Genomic DNA, 22,129 nt, shown 5'->3' with positions numbered 1-22,129 from the left:
TATGAGCACTGATTTCACAGTCTTTGTTTAACTTACAAATAATAATAAAAAACTTACAAATGCGTATCACCAGATCAAAATATACAAGTAAACTGAAAATAATTATTGATGAGGCTAATTCTATTTGTTACCGCAAATATCAAGTATTATAAATTTTATGGTTTTATCAAATGTACTGCAGTTTAATTATACTATATTATAATCTAAAAAGTTGTTGTTTGTAACAATAATTATGTGTGTGGATACAAAAGATGTACCGCACAAACTTGTTTACAGATTTACAAAATATTGGATCAGTACATGGTGAGGCTAATTCTATTTTCTCCACTGTAGCTTAGTTAAAAAGTTATTACAAAGAATCAGATTGCGGCCTTAAAACAGAAATAAAAACATCTTCAAATATACTTAAATTTATTACTTATAAAACATAAGTTTCATATTTATCAAATTAAGACAAATAAACTTAAAAAAAAAAGGCTCCAAAACAAATAGAGCACTTAGAAAGAAGTTCAAGAAACAATAGTAATATACAAAATTTAAGAATTAAAAACTCAAAAATATTTATTATTTATAGTGTTATAATCATTCACATCAATGTTATATGTTCTCCCTGATTTTGTTATTGGGACTTTGATTACTGCAATTAAACTCTACAATAGTACCCAACAGATATCATCTCTCTGTGGCCAAATGAAGTTTTGAGAAGGACCATGAGGGTGCATAAACTTAATTTGAGTACCATTTGTAGTAATATCTATCTCTGTAACCATGCCTATCCACCAAAAGTAATCGTACTTGGATGCAACACAATCATTTAGATTTAGTACAATTACAACATCAGGCATTACTGTTTTTGACAGTATAAATCTGTCAACACATTGATGTTCACTTGTTCTTTTATAACTAATTTCAATTTTTGAAATGGGTATGTAATGATGATAACTTCTGGTACCTGGAACAGTTTTTCCTGTTTCAATCGCTCCTTTAGTTTCTATTACCTTGAATTAACTGCTTCTTTGGTAATTTTACAAAATAAGATTGTGTTTATATTTGGTTTTCTAATGATCTTTGCAAACTTGCTCTTGTTATTCTTTTAATGGTACCACCTATGCCATCACAAGTGGGTTTTCCATGGCTGGTTGAAAAAAATACCCATTCAGCTGTAATCTTGAAATCTTCCTTGTGGTTTTATAGTTTTTATAATGAGCAAAACATCCATCAGAAAAATAACAAATTTTATTGATACCAACTAAATATTCTTTAATGTACTCTACAATTTTCTTTTGAAATTCATACACAAAGCATGTATCATGATCATTGTCATCACTTAAAAAAAACAGAACTACTCATGCTGAATATTTGTTTTAGAAATTTTTTAAAATATATAACAACAGGATGTAGTGTACATTGTTGTTTATTCCAATGATAACTTTGTATTTCATCTTGTATAACAAATTGATAGTTCTCTGCAAAATCTGCCTGTATAATACATTCATTGTAACCTAAATTATTTTTTTTTAAGTTTATTTGTCTTAATTTGATAAATATGAAACTTATGTTTTATAAGTAATAAATTTAAGTATATTTGAAGATGTTTTTATTTCTGTTTTAAGGCCGCAATCTGATTCTTTGTAATAACTCTTTAACTAAACTATTTAATACAACCTCTGGAAAAAACTACTAAATTTGCGATATACATCTGCATTTGTATAATCTCCCCCTTTGAAACTATGATTTTTTAGGATCAGATTCTATAAAATTACAAAGAAAACAGAAACAGCTAGTCAACAACAACTAAAAGAACAGTTTGATGTTGCCAAAACAGTTTCAGTTACAAAACTGTCAAATTACACCCTTTTTTTTCTCATTTAATTTATCAAAATATCTGTTTTTAAGCACTAAATAAAAGTAGATTTGACCATGTTTTTATTTTCGTTTTAGAAAAGACCACTCTCCAATTCTTTGTAATAACTATAACTTAACTATTCAGGACAAATTCTAAAAAAAAAAAAAAAAAAAAAAAAAAAAAAAAAAAAAAAAAAGCTACATCTGCATTTTTGTAATTGGACTCGCCCCAGTAAAATTGTGGTAAACATTTACATTTTATGTGTTGTGTTCATTTTTTTCATTTTTAAATATTTTAAGTTGTTTCATTGGATTCGTTGGCCCAAAATATGTAAAGGTACAAATTTTCAGCTTTCCAACACTCATATAACAGAAACTAGGACCAAAACCATTTTTAAAAATGGCAGATTTTTGTTGGTTGGAAGCAAACTTAAAATAGCTGTATCTTAGGAGCCCATTGAAAATAGATGATAAAATTCTCAGGATGTTCATAATTTACTAAAATCTTTAAGTGGTTTAAAAATCAGCAAAATCTGAGACTTAGGGTTACATGCCCTGGATGTTTTCACATTGGAATCACCCATAACCCAAATGAACAACACCTGTTGTTTTGAAGAAGATGTAGAACATGTTTTTCAGCTGAAGCTGGTTGCATCTTACTATAGTTCTTGGACTTTCATCTTCACCAACCCAACTAGTGTTAGCTGACTTGTGTCCAACTTATCTCAAATAAAAATACGGCTGATTTTTTTTTTTTTTTTTTTTTTTGAAAAATTTTCAGTCATTAAAATGAGCTAATCATACTCAAATTTAAAAATTTATTGAGAAATGATGACATAATTATTCATGTGAAAATTTGTTTTCTAGAATTTATTTATGCTTATTTATATTTTGTTCAGCTTCTCAGTGTTTTTTTAAATAAGTTTAAGCAAAGTAAACTTAGAATAATTTTTTTTTTTTTTGATTAAATCTAAAGTTCTTAACAACAAAAATTTATAAAATGTTTCAACAATCAAGTGTGAAAACGATTATAGATTGTAGATTAGGCCAAATCTAGAAAAATCTCTTCTGACTTTTACTTGTGAGAAGGCTTCTCTAAAAACAACTTGCAAAAATTTTGAACAACTCAAGCCATGAGGGGGATAATCTCACATTTCATACCAGTAATTGTTCAACTTTTTTTTTTAGCTCTTATGCTTTGCTAATTTTAAATAAACCTCATAACTTGATGCTTGATAACTCACACAATTTTTCCTACCAATATATTCATGAAGACTTAGTGCTTCCCTGGCAATTTTACAACTCTGGGATTCTATAAGTGGACTGAATCTTTTACTAAAAAAAATATTGTTTGTATGTAATATATGAAAAAATTTGTTTATATTTGTTACAACTTTGTTGCTGTTAATTCTCATTGAAAATTGGACTATAAGCACTCCAATAAAATCTTTTTGTTTTATGGAGATCAAGCAAAAAAAGAAGAAAAAAATTTGTTTTCTTTATCTCCCATTCTCCTATCCTATTCTACTTAATTTTAAAAAAATTCCTGCAAAAGAAATTCATGATCAGAATATGTCTAGGATATGCTCAAAGCTGTTAAAGTTTGAAAATATTCTGAAGTCATTGAAAAAATTAATTTTCTTAATTGTGGTTGTAAGATGAAAATATGTTAAATCAAGGAGAAAAAGGTGCAGTGCTTCATTCATATATTCATTTCTTCAATCATCAGGTAATGCTAAATTCGATTTATTAATTTGATTAGTTATTAGCTCTATTTTTGAAAATTATTTTAATTAGTTTTTGTAGACATTAGTTAAAGAAAAAAACATTTTATTTTGCTAACGTTGTTTAAAGTATATGACCATGATGAGTGCAACATCATTTTCTTGTTACTTCTTTTTAAGGCTATGGCAAGTTCACAGCAAGAATGATGTATTTATAATTGGTTCAACCAAGGAAGCTCTTTGTAGTACAATGTTGTTTCCATTAGAGATATTTTGGCTATTTACCTTCATCAATTGAAATCAGCAAAGATCAAGCATGATGCTGCTATTAATGCTACAAATGAGACTATTCAGTTGTGAGATAAGGCCAAATTGTTGCATCAATCATATAACTGAACAGCTTGAAGAGTTGTTAGAAAAGTGGGAAGGTCTTTAAAAGACTAAAGGAAGAAGGATGGCAACCCAAGTAGCCAAAGAAAGCTTTAAAGGAAACATTTAATGAACTATTTGACATAACGCATCAAGATGCCTTAGCCATGACCACAGTTGTAGAACACAGAGAATTCTTGATAGCACAGAAAAAGAAAAGAAGGTAAGGCTCAATGGCTGGTGTTGTTGTTTGTTTGCTGAAGAAGGAGAGATCTCAAGTGAAGAAATGAGAAAACTTACTTGTTTTGATAGAAAAAAAGAATGCAGCTGTGGAGATATTTGATTTAAGTCTGTGCGTTTGGTATTAGAGCATATGTATAGGTCATGGTTTTTATGCTGTCTTCCAGCCAATGATTTGTACCTGTTAAAGCTTACCTGTTAAAGCAAAGATCATCCATCTTTTCTTTGAGATTCACCATTCCAAACTCCTTGGAAGCATATCCTGAAACTTGGGTGGACAAATACAGATGACCTGCAGGTAGAGGTGGTTGTTCATGAGCTATGCATAGTCAATGACACTGTAGAGGAAGGAGTTGCGCTGATGCAAGAATACAATGCTTTGTTGATTAAAGATAAAGAGTAAACATAATTTGCTCTACAAGTTTCCAACAAAGCAACACTAATGCAGGGTCTTGCATCACTATCATCAACTACTTAAACACTGAATAATATACCAAGTCAACTATGAAAAAGCATTAGAATTAATTGAACTTTTGTACAATAATAAACTAGTCCAGGTATCTCATACCAGCTTCAATTTATTAGCCCCTATTTGCTAATTTTGAGCTGTTTGTCTTGAAATTTTGAATTACTAAACATGTTGAATCTCAGCAAGGGTTGATGTACTGCATGGCTTCTTTGAGTATCAATCTAAATGACTTTCTTGAGCTCCTTTGAAAAAAAGCAAATCTTTGAAGTATTAACCTGTATTACTCAGTGACTTTTTTTGCTGCCAACTCCGTTTTTGATTAGTAAAATATTATTGTTGAAGTCATTATGTTCTTCATCATCATTGTCTTCATCATCATTGTCAATGGTATTAGATTCACCATCATTTATATTGCAGAGAACATAATCCATTTTATCATCATGTTCAGTTAGAGTATATATTGATTTATTGTTAAGCTTCAATTAAGAAGTTATTTGCATAAAGCATATATGCTCCCTGATCTGAACAGCAAACATTAACAATCTTTCTGATTTTCTCTAAGCAACTACTCAGTTGTGTCAAGAATTTTGCTGCAAATCTTGCACTGATTTTTACATTTCTTTCTGCTTAATTCAGGCAAAACATTAATATTAGCTTTGGACTTTTTTTTAAGCATTAAATAATTGGAATTGTGTAAGCCAATACTAAAAGAGTCTTGTTTGGTGTGGTATTGCTTATATACTAATGATAATAACTTTTCAATTATCAATTAAGTATAAATTCCATACCGCACGATACTGATAATAAAAAGAATCATATGGTATCACATGGTTGCATAGTCATGTTTGATATCAATAAGAATAAAATTTTGAATTTGTAAGTTTATTATAAACAAAATACAAGATAGCTTTTTGGAGGTTTAATATTTTTTTTTATAACATCTAGAAGACTTTGGGTATCTGTGATTTGTTGTTTTTTCTTTTGTTGTATTTTTGTTGGTATTTGAGGAGTCTCTTCTACAAATGTTGGCCCTGACAAGTCTGCTTCATGTTCCATATTGCTCTTACTTTCACTTTCTGAGTCCATTGGCCATTTTATGACATGGTTCTCATAAACTCTGCATTACAAGAACATGTTTATCTGCCTTGTCACTGTCAAGATTGTATCTACAAACAGTGATGACAGACCAGAACCAAATGCAAAATGCCCTTTTTAGATGAAAAAGAGATCAGTGGAGTTATCAGCCATGATCTTGCAACACTTGAAAGGATAAGCAGTTCAGTTGAATACTATTTCCAGCATACCATAGTGTCAGTATTACCTCCATTTTAAGGTCTTCTTGTTTTTTGGTATTTGTTCATTTCCAGTTTCATAGTTGGACTTCCCAGTGCCTGATAGGAGTTTCTTGCTTATCCTTCTCCATCACTAAGATAACTCTATACTCATCTTCCTCCCAATTTCTGTATCATCAGCATCAGTCATCACCAGCATTATTACTGTTGGAGCTTAAGACAGGTTATGATGAATTCTAAAAGTATTCTTTGGTTGTAGGGTGGTTGTCAATTAGTTTTTAGATAATTTTATCATCACTTTGCTCAATGTCATGTCAAATCTCTGTGTCTGACGATAAAAAAGCTGATAATTCTTTAACTGATCTTATCTCTGGAACAATATCTTCAAGTAGTGTGAACTATTTATCCGCAGGTACAGTGTTATTCAGCTTCTTTTAGATGAAGCATGGCAGGCAGCTTGTCATAATGACTTTTCCATCTAATGGTTACTGTGAAGGGTATTTCAAGATAAATCACATCTTACATGGAACAAGCATCTTTCAATTTTACAATGTAGTGAATAAGCTGGCTTTATGAAAAGCTCCTTTTAATTCTTGGGTACCCTCAACCTTTGCAGTGCAGTGTTGAGTTGTTTTTTTTATCTCTGCATGTGACAGAGCCTTCTTCATTTGTTGTTAAAGACACACTGTTGTTTAGAGCACATACTATATTTGATGATCAACAACACAGTTTATTATGTATTTTTCTTTTTTTTGAAATGTTGACACCAGTGTGTCACTCTTTGAATATGCACACTTTCAATATGAATTTCTTTAGGACTTTTTTATAGTCTTGTAAGACATGTAATGTCACAGACATGCATGACTCATTTGCCCTAGATGTCTTGTGGTAATAGTAACCTGATTAAGGTCCATGAGCTTTTTTTCCATGACTTGATGCATAACCCCTCCCCTCCTTTTGTGGAGTTGAGGGAGTTTTTTTTTTTTAAGAAAGTCATTGAATGTTTTATTGTGGGTTTTGGTAAATTTTCTGTTCATAAATCTCTTTAAGTTTTTTTGAATCAGCAAAACTGAACAACCTCAGTGGCAATCAAAGTAATGATCTTATGATCAACTACTAAATGATACTGATCTTAAAGTGGCCACTCTTTTGTAACTACATTCTTCTAGATTGTAGGAGATTTGAAGTTTGCCTCTCTTGTGGATTTAGAAGGACCTGGCTTGATTAGGTTTAATACTCCCTGTCTGTGATCTCCACTCATCTTTTTTTTTTTTGAAGTTTGATGAATAACTTCCTATGTGTTTGCTTGAATGTGCTTATGGAAACCAGTAGCATTTGTTTGCTACTTATTTCCATAAGTTTTACATAGCAGATTCTCATGAAAATGTAAAATAATATTTGATAAGAAATAAAAAGAGCTACAAGATGTAAGAAAAATAGACAAAGTGTTAAATTGTTTAAAGTGTTGGATTTGTAAACATTTTATATTCATAAAAAGTGATTTTGTTAAAAATGCAATATTTTTTGAAGCATTTTTCTTTTATATTCTCTGTTAAAATTTTTTTTTTTTTTTGATTATAGAGAACGCTGTATCCTCCCGTTCAGAATCTTGTTTAGACAGGGGATGCTCTACAAAAAACATCTCCTTGATAATTAACATTATTGTCAGTCTACTTCTAATTGAACTAATAGGAATATGTATCATCTTGTCATTCTTTGGTCATAAAATCTCTGACAAACATATTGGCTTTATTATTTGTTTGTCAGTACTTGGTGTTGCCTTGATTGCAACAACAATATTTTTGTCAACAAAAGAACCTTGTAAAAACACTTTAAGTTTTCGAGTGCCACTAGTGCCATGGATACCAGTCTTCGCTTTGTTTTGCAATATTTACTTGATGTCGATGCTCAGTGTATTAACGTGGATACGTTTTGTGGTATGGTTAGGAATAGGTAAGTGTCTACTTATTAAATATAGAATTAATTTGGTGCCAACTAATGTCTTAAGATTTCTTAAAAACATTAAATTTGCAGGTCTCGTGGTTTACTTTGCATATGGCATACGCTACAGTAAAGCTGAGCACCAGTTGAACAACGGAAATTTTGTTGCAGGTCTTACAAAGTAATAACTAAATTTATGGCGTTATTAAACAATAAAAAAAAAATAAATAATAATAATAGCGGTGAAAGTTTAAAAAACTTTATCTCCTGACATTTTCTTTTTTTATGCAGGCAACGTTTTTCTTCTAAAATAGATAAAGTATTGTAAATTTCATTTTTCTTTTTTTCTACAAACTCTTTTCATTGACTTTAAGGTATTAGTTTTCATCATTGTTTGTGTATGCATTTATGACGTATGTGCATTTTATGACGTATGTGCATTTTATGACGTATGTGCATTTTATGTATGCACGCGAACCAATATTGATATAAAAGATTCTAAGCAAGTTCAAACATGTCGTCGATGAAGATTCAGAATAATTTATTTTTTTTTTTATCTTTGATTCAGAATATATTTTTCTAGCTAAAGCATAAATTTTTTATCTGTGATATAATTATCTAATGAAATGTATAAATTTTTTTTATTGTAAAAGAAATATTTTTGCAGTTATGAAAACGGAATCTTTGCTACATCTACTTAAACAATTAGTATGCAGAGTAATATGGATTTTTATCGTAAAAGAAATATTTGTGCAATTTAGAGAGAAAACCTAACTTAAAATTGCAGCAACGTGAAGAGACAAAATCATTTTAAAAGTTCTGTTATTTACCTGTGATTTCTCAAACATCGACACTCTTTTCAAACATGAACAAAAAATCGGTCTTCGCGTTTTTATCTCTCAGCATCTCTATAATAACTGTTTTTATCTCAGCATCTCTATAAAAAGTTTCAAAGAAGTTGTTCAATTTGTTTTAATCCTTATAAAATGCAGCAAATAAAAAAATTTCATTTGATTAATCAAGGTTAGTGGTGTCAACAGGTTTAATATTTCCAAGGGGCATGGTAACAACCTTTGTAAATCATTTTTCAGATTGTTGCTTTGATTCCGTTCGTAGTGAGTATAAATTGAATTTTTTTCTCAGATCTTTTGATATATTTTTTATTGTTGATCTTGAACATCCTAGTTTTTTGGAATTCTCTGAATGGCATCTTCCGTTTATGATTGGATGATTTAGAGATTTTTTGTTTATTAATGTTGAATTTAGGCTTACGACCACTTCCTTTCTTACGAAAACTGACAAAAAATTTCATGTTAACATCGTTGATATATTTATAAACAGTTGATCTATTACATCCTACCTGAATATGCCTTTAAATAAAGCTCTTCTTTTAGTTTCTATGCAATTATAATAATTTTAAATTAATTTTTTAAATTCCATGCAATAACAGTAATTTTAATTTTGTCAGAAATTTTATTGGTATGGTATTACATGGTATCTAAACCTTATCTGTGTTTTTTGTGCCTTAAAATTTAAGATTAAGAGGTTGCGTGGTTTGTTAATGCTAATCTTCTAGATACGATATATAATATTTAAATATTATAGATTTATATTAACTTTGACATCAAACACAAAAAGCAGTGAACTAAGTTTAGATAATGATGGTTTTTGAGCTTCCACAGAAGGAAGTCTCCTGAACGGAATTTAATCGTGTCAAGGGATATTCTATCAAAAATTGCCAAAACTGCCATTAGTATGAGCATCAGTCCCCATCAAACAATTGCTTTAACTGCATCCGCTGTAGCAGTCTGGTTGAATAATAACAAAGTTGTGCTATCTAAGACTGCAGAACAAAGGATCTGTCACTAACTTAAAAGCAAAAATCACGGAGGCTATTAAGCCCATTGGTGTACATTTTAATGGGAGAATCATCAGAGATTACACAGGTTCAACAGATTTGATCATAGGCTCAGTTTGTAGCAACTCAGAAGATGTTTTAGTCTTGATGTTTCCAATGAGTCCCCATAAATCACTTCAATTCCAAATTTACAGGCAAGGGATTCAAATCTTTGAAAGTTATGTGAACACAAATTACAGCAGATCAGATTAAAACACGTCGAAGTTTGATTACAAAAACAATCGAGTCAACAAGGTCCCTAAAAGGCTTGAGGGATATAGATATCTTTTTTTTTTTTTTTTTTTTTTTTTTTTTATTTTTTTGTTCTTTAATCTTTATAAACTCGTAATATATAATACAATCTTTACAGTTTAAGTATAGTTAAAAATCACAAGATTACGTTATAACAAATATTATATGAAATAAAACTGTAAAGTGTTAGATTACTTCAAAGAACGCGGGAAACTTGCAGAAGACCGATGGTCTTGTCATCAAGAAACCGCTTTGCGTTATTAATATTTTTGGATACTTCAATTTAAAATAAATTTATATTTAAAAAATCATGTCATCAGTTTCGACAGAATGAAAGTAAAAATGCAAAAAACAAAGAATGCAGACAAAACAAAAAAAAAGAAAAAAAAAAAAAAAAAAAAGAAAAAAAAAAAAAATTTTTTTTTTTTTTTTTTTTTTTTTTTTTTTTTTTTTAATTTTTTAATTTTATTACAATACACATAAATATAAGTAGGTACACGATTTGCTAAATAGGTAATATAAAGTCGTTTTTTAATATATAGTGTTGATAAATAAAAATTTATTTATTTATTAGTGTTGATAAATAATATAATTTATTACTGTTGTTGTTGTTGTTTGTTTTTGAGTTATTTACAGTTTTTAGAGTTATTAGAGTTGATATTGGTTTCGGAACAAAGTTAGTTTTATATATAGTTTTGAATGTTTTAGGCTTAATAAAAGTTCATAAAGTTGTTAGTGTTTAAAATAAGATCTTTTAATAATGTTTTCAGAGTATTTAAGTTATTCGATTTTTCCAGTTGGGTATTTTTGGATAATAATTTGTTATATAGACAAGGACCACGGTACGAAATAGAAAAGCGCGAGAGAGTAGTTTTTTGGAAAGGTACTTTGAAGTTTCCCGTTCCTCTAGTATGGTATCTATTGTTGCTATTTTGAAAGAAATTCTTTGAAAAGTGAGAAGGAACAAGTCCAAGTTTATATTTGAGCATAAATAACAAATTTTGGAATATATTGATTTGATATACATTTAATGCTTTCAAATTTTTTAATAGTGGCTCAGCATGCGAGAGTCTATCCTTATTAAAAACTATTCTTGCAGCATGTTTTTGTTTTCGATATAGTGTGGTTAGTTTGGATCTATGTGTACTCGCCCATGCAACATTAGCGTATATGTAGTAGCTTTGTATGAACGAGAAGTATAAGAACTTTAAATTATCAGGAGACAGTATAGAACTTGCTTTGTAAAGGATACCAATGTTTTTTGATATTTTAGTATTTAAAATATCTATATGTGATTTCCAAGAGATGTTCTCATCAATAAGTATCCCTAGAAATTTAGTTGCTCGGGTTCTCTCTATTACTTTATTATCTATATTTAACGAAGGTAAATCGGAAGGTATTTTTATAAAGTTAGGATGAAAAAGAATGTATTTGGTTTTTTCTGTGTTTAGCGATAATTTGTTAGATTTTAACCAACTGTTTATTTTTTCAAGTTCAGTATTTGTAGTTTCATAAAGTTCTGTAATAGATGAGGCATGGCCTACTATATTACACGGCCGTATATGTAAGATTTTAGAGGCCGATTCTAAGAGGCCTATTTGCGCAAAAAAAGTAAATGACACAACTACAAGTGATAAAGTGTAAAATTGCAAGTGTAAAATATTAAACTTGCATAAGATTATTGGTTTAAAAAGGATATATATATATATATATATATATATATATATATATATATATATATATATATATATATATATATATATATATATATATAGCTATTTTAGAAAGTTAATAAAAGTTTAAAAAGTTAAATCATATCATGGTTAACAAGTGTGTTGCATATGGTTGTAAAACTGGATACATCAGTTCTTTGGAAGATAAAAAAGTTGCTTCTTTTCATTTTCCTTTAAAAAATGAAGAGTTACTAAATTATTGGGTTCATTTTGTAAACCGTAGTGATTGGATGCCTTCACCTAACTCTGTTTTGTGTGAAAAGCATTTTAATGAAAAGTACATTATCCGTGGTGTAAAATGCAAGTTAAATTGGAATTTGGATCCTATTCCTGAAATTTTTTCAAGTGAGTGCTTAAAACGTCCTTCCACACTACCATCACCTATTGCTATGAGAAGACCACCTAAAACTCGGATTTATCAAGAAGATGAACTTAGTTCTTTTTCTAAAAATGATAAAATTACTGACTGGAACATGTTAAATAGTAAACATTCACCAGAAGGCTTTGAATTTAAAAAACATCTCAATTGTATAATTTATTATAGTTTAGTATTTGATCCAATTACACATTTTCCTTTAATTCTTGAATCAATAAAAATTGACAATTGTTTATGTGTAGCTTTACAATATAAAGGAAATAATGTTCCACTTCCTCCATGGTTAACTAAAGGTCATAATGCCAAATTAACTTGTTTGAGTATGTTAGAGAATCTTGCTTCATACATAAAAATCATTGCTTCTTCTAATAGAAATATGCTTCTTGATGAAATAAATAGTCGAATATACTATAAATCCAAGGGTCAACCACAGTATTCTGCCAATATGATTAGACATGCTTTATTATTAAGATATACATCTAAACAAGCATATAAAATGTTACTTGAATTTTTTCCGTTACCTTCAATTTCTTTATTGAATAAAATAAAACAAGGTGGAGTTGATGCAATAAAGGGTGCTAAAATACTGCTTGAGAAAGGTTCAATACATGAAGATATAATACTAATTGTAGATGAATTTTATCTTCAGAAACAAGCACAATATTGTAGTGGTGTTTATGTGGGTGCAAATGACGAGGGTACTCTGTACAAAGGAGTTGTTGCATTTATGATAGTTAGTTTAAAAAAATCTATTCCTTTTATTATAAAAGCAATACCTGAAGTTACTATAAGTGGTAAATGGCTTTCAGATCAAATATCAGATTCTATTAGTTCTCTTTCTCTATCTGGTTTTAAAATTCGAGGAATTGTTACTGACAATCATCAAGCAAATGTAACTGCATTTAGTTTACTTCATTCTAAATTTGGTAACCAATCAAGTTTGTTTATTCATCATCCTGATAGTCCGAATAATAAAATATACTTATTTTATGATAGTGTTCACTTAGTTAAAAATATCAGAAATAATTTATTACACTGTAAAAAATTTGTCTTTCCATCGTTCACATACAATATAAAGGATGATTCTTATAGTTGTCCAGCTGGTTATATTACTTGGGGAGATTTTCATCATCTACATTCTAAAGATGAGCAACTTCAGGGTAATTTAAGAAAAGCTCCAAAAATCACATATCAAAGTCTTCACCCTGGTAACAGAAAGCAAAATGTTTCTCTTGCACTGTCCATTTTTGATGAAACAACAATTGCAAGTTTTAAAAGTTATTTTCCAGAACGAAAAGACATTTCTGGTTTTCTTACTATTTTTCAAAAATGGTGGACTATTTCAAATTCTAAACAACAATTTAGTCCAAATAAACTTGGTAATGCAATTGTTTGTGATGATGGTAAAACAACTTTTTTTAGGCAACTTGCTAATTGGATTGAACTTTGGCAGAAATCTCCATATTTTACACTATCAAAACAAACATCATCTGCTCTTATCACAACTCTGCGTTCCCAAGCTTTACTTATAGATGAGCTTATTGAAGAAGGATATTCGTATGTGCTCACTTCACGACTTCAAAGTGACCCAATAGAGCGTAGATTTTCACAATATAGACAGATGAGTGGGGGGAGATTTCTAGTAAGCTTAGTAGAAGTTCAACATTCAGAAGTTATTTTAGCATGTCGGTCTTTAATTAAGGAGAATGTAAATTTTTGGAAAGAGGATCTAAAGAAAGACCATAATAACCCTAATAATAAAGAATTACTGGAAATATTAGATTTAAACTCAAATGAGATATCTGAATCAACTCTCTTACCTGATACAGAAGAGGTTGCAACAACAATTGCTGGTTATATAGCTAAGAAATTGATAAAAAGAAGCAAATGCAGTTATTGCAAATCTATGCTAGCTACAGATACAAACAATATAGTTATTTGTCCATATCTACAATTACTTTCAAGAGGTGGTCTTACTGTACCTTCACTTTCACTCAAAGATTTTACATGTGGATGTTTTGCAGTCTTAGATAAACTTTCAAATTTAATAACTAAACAAGGGGCTAATGTCAAAGAAGTATCAACCTTTGTTTTATCAAAATACTTCCCAACAATTACTTTTACTTGTGATTTACACAAAGAATGGGGTTTTAACTTTGCTTCTAAAATTATAATTAATATCTTTTTTAACAATAAGCAGAACCTTATCAATGCCACTGTAAGAAAAGATGCTGTTAAAAGTTTTAAAAGTAGACAGAGACAAAAGTAAAGTTAAAAAAACAAACAAATATTATAAATAGATAAAACATAGAAATGGATAAAATATATAAAAGAACATAAACCTTAACCTGTGATTTCTTTATAAATTCCCAATGTTGTTGTCAATTTAAATGTATTATTAACAGATATAAAAATGTATATTAGACACAAATATATATAATATACATAGATATATATGTTTATATATACATAAATCGCTGGTATGAAAACACAAAATGCCAGTTTTCTGTGAATACTTTTTATTTGTACTCGTAATATTACATTTATTTCGCATGAGATATGTTTTTTCTCTGTAATTGCGCAGCCATCTTATTTATAAATAGGCCTCTTAGAATCGGCCTCTAAAATGTAACATATACGGCCGTGTAATATAGTAGGCCATGGATGAGGATGCATAAAATAAATTAGTGTCGTCTGCGAACATTATGACATCCAATTTACTCGAGGCTTTAGGAAGATCGTTTATGTATATTAAAAACAAGAGAGGTGCAAGAATGGAACCTTGGGGGACACCGTATTTTATTTTGAGTAATTTTGAAGCTTTTTTTTTATGAGCAATAACGCATTGTTTTCTGTCTAGTAAAAAGTTTTTGAACCAGTTTAGTGCAACACCTTTTATCCCATATTTTTCCATTTTCCTAATTAAAATAGCGTGATCTACTGTGTCAAACGCCTTAGATAAATCAACAAAGACTCCAAGGACGTATTTTTTGTTTTCAAAGGAGTTATTTATATTATTAATAAGATCTAGAATTGCGTGTTCGGTTGAATGTTGCTTTTGGAAGCCAAACTGTTTTTCATTTAGGATTTTGTTATTTGTTAGATATTTATACAGTTTATTGTATATTACTCTCTCCAAAAGTTTTGAAAATACAGGTAGAACTGAGATTGGTCTGTAGTTATTTAGTGTAAATGAATCTCCGGTTTTTAATATTGGTATTACCTTAGCTATTTTTAATTTATTCGGTACAGATCCTGTAATAATTGAAGATTTAAATATTTCATATATTGGTTGTTTTATCACTGAAAACACATTTACAACTATATAGCTACAAATGTCGTCTATCCCAGGAGCCTTATACGTCTTAAGTGAGTTTTTTGCAATTTCTAGTTCTTCATGGTTTAGTCCAGAGAAAATATTTAAACAGAGATGTTGGTTTGTGATATAGGTTTCGAAGGAGATATCAGGGCATTGAATATTTGAAGCCATGTTAGGGCCTATGTTTGCAAAAAAGCTATTAAAGTTTTCAGCGATAGAATTTTTGTCGATATATTCAGTTTCATTAACGATAATTTTATCAGGTAAATCATTTGATTTTGTATGGTTTTTACCTATTATTTCTTTCAATATGTTCCAGGTTTTTTTAATATCACCTTTGCTTTTTTGTAGTTGTTTTGAATAATATATTTTTTTAGAACTCTTTCTAATTTTTTCAAACAGATTTTTGTATTCCTTGTATGTAGTTAAGTTAGTTTCATTTCTGTTTTTTAAAAACTTGATATATAATTTTTGTTTTGTTTTTGATGATTTTCTAATCCCGTTAGTTATCCATGGGCAGTTTAAATGTTTTAACTTTATTTCTTTCTCTTCAACAGGGAAATGTTTATTGTAGTGGTCTAGAAAAATATTAATAAACAAATTGTATGCGGAGTTTGTGTGTCCAAGGTTACATTCTTGATATACTCCATCCCAATTTACTATAGATAGCGAGTCTTTAAAATTTTTGATAGAGATTTGATTGATTTTTCTTTTATAAATTTTGGTTTTGGTATTGTTAAAGGTTTTTAGATCTTGAGATAATGAAAAATAAATAGGAAAATGATCTGATATATCGGTTTTGATAATTCCTGCTTTTAAAGAGGTTTCTAGAAATGTATTTGTTAATATATTGTCTATAGCAGAAACGGAGGTTGGGGTTACTCGGGTAGGTTTGTTGATGATTGGGAGGATACACAATTGAAACAGATTATCAAAAAAGAGTTTAGTATCAGCGTTTTCTTTGTAGTTTAAACTGTTAATATTTAAATCCCCTATAAAGAAAATATTTTTTCCCTTATCATTTATTTTGAGAAAGATTTCATTAAAAAAATTTGTAAATTTATTTATATCACCTTCTGGAGGTCTATAGCAAGTGGAAATTATAATACTTTTTGATTTATTACCCGTTATCTCAATAGTAAAGACTTCACTATCAGTATCAGAGATAGAGAGGTCTTGTCTTACTTTAAACACTTGATTATTTCGGATATACGTTGCGATCCCTCCTCCCCTTTTATTTGTTTTTCTTTCAAAAGATATTAGTTTATAATTTGGAATTTGAAAATTTGTGTTCGTTTGAAGTAATTCATCAGAACACCACGTTTCGGTTATGCAAATCATACTAAATGAGTAATTGCAATCTATTAGAAAGTGTTTTAGTTTATCAAAATTTTTATTTATACTTCTTATATTTATGTGTATTGCAGTAAAACTATTTTTTAAAGTTTCGAGTTCAATTTTAAAAGTTTCAGTTTCAAAATATTTCGAATCAAAATTATTTCTGTGAAAAATTTGCGCATCAGAGTCGTAAAAATCGTTTAGTAAAATATTATTAGCAGTTTCGAAGGCATTGAAACGCAGCGTTTCAAAATCTATTGTTTTGTTTATGTTTGCGTCAGTCATAGCGTAAAGTGCGATAAATCAAAACGTGCTAGCATAATAAAAAATGTACAGAACTATTTCACATATCTCGATTAAGTACTTTTTTAAAATTAAAGTTATTTACGAAAATCTCTGACGAATATTTTATCATATTTGATTATAGCAAATTTACCTTCCTTTCGGAATCTTTTGACATCTTCCCATAGCTTTTTTCTTATTTCCATCGTTTCGTTCGCGTAGTCTTCATTAATGAATATTCCGGTTCCTTTGAGTTTTTTTGATAGCGTTAAGATTTTATTTTTATTTTGGAAGTCTAGTAGTTTAATTATTATAGTTCTTGGAGAGTTATCTTCATTTATTTTTCCAATGCGGTGAGCTCTTTCAATTATTACGTCTTCAGAGATTTCCAGTTTATTTCTAAATAGATCTTTAACTTTCTTTGTACAGTCATTCCAAGATTCCATGGGCAGCTCAGATAAGCCATCAATCCTTAGGTTATTACGGCGTGAACGATTTTCAAGGTCAATATTTTTTTTTTTTAAATTGTTAATTTCGCTAGCCATCAGACTGTTTGTTTCCGATAATTTTTTTAAGAAATTTTCTTCCTGAAAGTTGATGCTTTCCTTTATATCGTTGATGTCTTTTTCAATTATTTTAACATTCGATTTGCTTTTATTAAATTCGTTTTCAAGTTTGTCAAGCCGATCTGTTAATATTTTTAGATTTGCACTTATGATATCGCTAAATATCTTTTCCTGTTTTTTTAAAAGGTTGATAGTTTCACTAAGAATACCTTTTTTTTGTTCTTCCAGTTTGTTGGTTATTAGTTTTTCAATATTTTTCATTGTAACTTCCATATTGAAAATTTTTTCAAAAACACGTCTTGCTCTTACGATGCCGCAAAAAAAAAAAAAAAGAAAAAAAAAAAAAAACTATCTAGAAGCTTGAAGAACAAGAATATTCTAAGAAACGCCAAGGTAAAGTTCAATAATGAACATTTTTAAAATAATTTAAAATATTAATAAGTTTTTAAATTTTTTTAGCATCTTTTAACAGTATATTTATCAAATTTAGTTTAATAATATTTAAAATTCTTTAAAAGATGTCAGAAATATCCCTTTGAAAAAGCGATATGTTAAAGCCAAAAAAGAGTTTTGCTGTAAATATTCTACAGGGTCAAATAAGACCCTGCACAGATTGGATTTATCAATTTAACAGATTAGACAGATTAGATCTATCAGTTTCATATTTTTTAAAAGTTTAATTATTGTAAAATGTTTATCAAAAGATTTTGCTTTTCTTTGGGTCGCATCAAAGCTGACGATAATACGGTTCACTCTTGCATTTTTAACTGTTTGAAAGTTGTTTTCATTGGATGACAGTATCAATGTTGACGTGCGCAATTAGAAAGGTCTAAATGTTGAATATGGAATTTTTTTTTTTATCGTTAAAAAAAAAAAAAAAATTCCATATTCAACATTTAGACCTCTCTAATCGCGCACGTCACGAAGCTTTTAAAGCAAATATTACGGACCACGACTTTGCATTAACAAAATGCAAAGTCGTGGTCCGTAATATTTGCTTTAAAAGCTTCCTTTTCACGTTGGTGTCACAAAAGTTTAATTATTGGGAAAAACTTAATTTTGGAGTTTAACACTAAATGACCAAAGCATATTCGGTAACTGATCTTTAAAATCTTTTAATATTCTCTGACAAGAAACTTTTTTAAACCATTCAAATGTTTGATTTCAAACGATTCAACGATTAAGTTTTAATTTTTCATTGAGTCAAGTATAAGAAAAGAAAAATGACAAAAAAATCCTTTTGCTTTAGTACAAAGATATTTCACTTATAATATTTCACTTATTTTAATTTTTCACTTATAATCTGTCTTTGTTCCGATGAAGGCAACTCTTTTTATGGTTGACAGCGAAAACAACTTCGCGAAGAGTTGATTTGTAGCGAAGTTCCAGTTCATATTCAACTTCTGGTTTGGGTTGATTCATCAGGAAGTTTTGTTTCAGTTCATAATCAACGTCTTATTTATCAAAATAAGAAAAAATCTCAACACACTTACATACTGGTCTTTTTAATCCAACAAGTTTTAAAAAAACTTCAAAGAGAAATGGAAAGCTTTTATCGAGTATAAACTGCGCAGTGGCGCGCCACTGCGTGGGTTGTAGCTCAGCTAGATAAAAGCAACATCAAAGATAGGGTAAAAGTTACTTAAAAATTCATTAAATTTTTTCATTAACGCTCCGTTTCAGACAACTATCCTCCTTCTTGTATTATTTTCGCAATGCGAACCACTGGGAACCACATGTAAGCATTGAATATATTTGTTTAGATTTGTTAAGCGTTGTGTGATGTTAATGGAAGATATTGAAAACAAAACAAAACAAAAACTTTTTTTTAAGTTTTCTTTAAACGTTTCTTCATGGTAATTTAGTATTTAAATAAATTTTACCATTCGATTTTTCATTTTAATTCTAAATATTATAGCAAGATATATAGAGCTACCAGTCCAGATATTATTTCGGACTGGTTTCTACTTCAGATTCCAAAACAGCATAGCTTGTTCAAGTAATAAACTTGTTATAAACAACTCATTGATCACAGAAAAATTAAAGTTTATAAAAAATTTAATAAATTATTATAAATATAAGTATTAGAAAAAAAATGATATTGACTATTTAAAATTTAAAAAACTCGGGAGTACTATGAATTAAATAAAATATTTTGTGATGTAAATGGAGCCTTCGTTAAATACTTTTCAAAACTGTGTCTTTTTTCGTAACATTTCATTAGATGGAAACAGTTAAGTGTCCCTTTGTTATATGGGTAACGTTGGTGACAGTCATATGTTACTTTATTGATTTGGTTGTTTATCACGCTCCTATCGCAAGTTGCCGGCATATTACAAAATTCAGAGAAGAAATATTTTTTTTGTAGATGTTCTTGAACTCGCTTTTCTAACTCACCATTGAATTTACATTGTTCATAGAGAAACTTCCCTTCAAATATATATTTGCTGTAAAGAGGAAGTGAGCTATGATTAATTTTTTCAAAGTAAGATGAGTCTGTTTGATGATTTTGTTCGTAACTCTTACACTCTGATTTTGAGACGTCTTTCATGTCTTTTTTTATCTTGTATCTAAAATTGAAAAAATAAAAAAATTACTATGCTAATAAAAGGCGAAATAAATCCGTTTTAGTAATACAAGCCATTACATAATACTTAACAAGATTCCTTAAAGGCTGATTGAGATTATAGAGAGCTTGAGATCCTTAGAAGCATAAAGTTAAAGAGAAAATTAAAGACAATCTTAATTAAAATATTTGTTTTGTGATAAAGGCTCATGATTATGAGAAACAAATAATGACATTTAGTAGATATATAACTATATAGAAACAAATAACTGTATATAAGAATTACATGAACTAAATATTTACACTAGCTTATACGTAACTAGGCTTGATCGCCATGTTTGTAAACTTATGCAAGAGGCTGAGGCTGAAGAAAAGCTTACCAAGAAGCTGAGTGAAGTTTAAATGAAATTCATATCTAAGCTAGTTTTAATTTTAGTTTAAATGCCAGTCAACAAGGATCCCGCATCGAGTGAACGAAGAGTTCAAATCTATTTGCAGCAACGTTTGTATACTGTGCAGAATATTTCCTTTTACGAATATTTTTAGAACATATCTCCCAAATGATTCATTAAAAATCTTAAACTAAAGCTTATTGAAAAAACATAAAATTGCGTCTCAAAATGATAACAAAATTTTACTCTCAAGAATTTCTGCATCCTAGTTTTATTTTATCGATAAAAATCTCTCTAACTTTATCGATAAAAATCTCTATCTTTATCGATAAAAATTTGTTTATAACTTGTTGTCAAGGTTTTTAATTATTCTTTTAATAATTTCATGTTTAGCGATAATTTTACAAAACTGCAAATAATACCTAAGAGTTCGCCCATAGTTTATTCGTCATGCAATTATTTAATGCAATGAGTAATTTACTTTAGTAGAGGAAACTATATCAGTTTTAAAAAAATGCAAAAAAAAGATAGAAAAATAATAGAAGCGATTAGCATATAACATTGATGTAACTGATATATCAAAAAGCATAGAAAAAGCTTTTTTTAGTTAAAAATGCTAAAATAATAAAAAATATATTTTCTCTTATCTTTTCTCATTCACATGTCTCTTGCTGTTTTTGCTTATTTATTATTATTTTTATTATGTTTATTAACTATTTTAGTTGTATTTATTATAGATTCAGTATTAGTTTTTTAAATTACCTGTGATTTTGGAACCAAATTTTAATTTGAGTCGGAGTTAAATTAATTTTACTAGCAAGAGCTTCTCTTTCAGGTGCGGACATATAAGGACGTATTTGAAAATTTTTTTCCAACTGCCATGTTTGCTGTCTTGAGAAAAGAATTCTTCTTTTCTTTGTAACCCCGTAGTTATCACTATCGTCAGACCAATCACAAGTGTCTGAAAAGAAAAGAAAAAATCTTCTTATGAAAAATAGAACAAATATTTACCAACATAATTTTAAAGGATATTTAATACAGAGCAATATTTAACTCTTTTAATTAAAATGTCAAACCTGCTGATGTAAGTTTGTAGGGTATATCTTTTAGACTTGTTTCATCATTGTCTTTCTTGGAAGGTTTTTTTAATATATCATCAATAAGAAATGACATGGAGTTATTTATATATGTTTAGCAGATATATAATAGTTAATCTGAAGTATAAGCATCTGATAGTGTCTCACGAAATTACTAACTCAGACACTTGAGGCAAGGAAATTTTATAAACGCATCCCACTAAAAGATTCCTCAGTTTCCGGTCTTTACAAGGGGTATAGTGTTGTAATTATCCAAAAGAATCCCTGGGGAGCGGTAAAAATGCACGAGCTAAACCTCTCTAATTCACTCAAACTGCTGAAATACGTTTATTAAGAAAAAAATGTCAGCAGGAAACAAATATAAATAAAGTTTAACAAAAAAAGACAAAGAAAGTGTTTTTTTAAACCTGTTTGTTCAACTAATTCTAAAT

At 29.0% G+C, this 22,129-nt stretch overlaps 4 protein-coding genes across 6 annotated transcripts in view; 1 reads left to right on the top strand and 3 right to left on the bottom strand.

The window, feature by feature from the left end:
- Window positions 1-8,556, top strand: part of LOC145186069 (cationic amino acid transporter 4-like) — a 33,643-nt gene extending 25,087 nt beyond the window's left edge. For all 3 annotated transcript variants that reach the window (XM_090098402.1, XM_090098400.1, XM_090098401.1), the window contains exons 7-9: window positions 7,521-7,892; window positions 7,974-8,061; window positions 8,255-8,556. In XM_090098402.1, the coding sequence (XP_089954528.1) occupies window positions 7,521-7,892; window positions 7,974-8,061; window positions 8,255-8,261 (467 nt within the window). In that variant the 3' untranslated portion in view covers window positions 8,262-8,556. The remainder of the gene's footprint in view (window positions 1-7,520; window positions 7,893-7,973; window positions 8,062-8,254) is intronic.
- Window positions 8,557-14,746: 6,190 nt separating this feature from the next.
- LOC149884233 (uncharacterized) lies at window positions 14,747-17,080 on the bottom strand. The gene has a single exon (XM_090098394.1). It carries the CDS (start codon window positions 17,078-17,080, stop codon window positions 14,747-14,749), a length of 2,334 nt encoding a protein of 777 aa, XP_089954520.1.
- On the bottom strand, window positions 16,162-17,916 carry LOC149884232 (uncharacterized). Its single transcript, XM_090098406.1, has one exon. It carries the CDS (start codon window positions 17,914-17,916, stop codon window positions 17,176-17,178), a length of 741 nt encoding a protein of 246 aa, XP_089954532.1. The 3' UTR covers window positions 16,162-17,175.
- A 1,635-nt stretch (window positions 17,917-19,551) lies between these two features.
- LOC145185714 (uncharacterized) lies at window positions 19,552-21,873 on the bottom strand. The gene is made up of 3 exons (XM_090098407.1): window positions 21,678-21,873; window positions 21,364-21,562; window positions 19,552-20,213 (listed from the first exon to the last, which is right to left on the bottom strand). Exons 1-3 carry the CDS (start codon window positions 21,772-21,774, stop codon window positions 19,778-19,780), a joined length of 732 nt encoding a protein of 243 aa, XP_089954533.1. The 5' UTR covers window positions 21,775-21,873; the 3' UTR covers window positions 19,552-19,777.
- Window positions 21,874-22,129: the final 256 nt, after the last annotated feature.

This window comes from Hydra viridissima, unplaced genomic scaffold (assembly GCF_058129835.1).
Source record: "Hydra viridissima isolate aposymbiotic clone 2 unplaced genomic scaffold, HvirCarnegie_v1 scaffold_9, whole genome shotgun sequence".
NCBI lineage: Eukaryota > Metazoa > Cnidaria > Hydrozoa > Anthoathecata > Hydridae > Hydra > Hydra viridissima.
The sequence above is the reverse complement of the archived record's forward strand: the minus strand, read 5'-3'. Positions and strand labels throughout refer to the sequence as shown.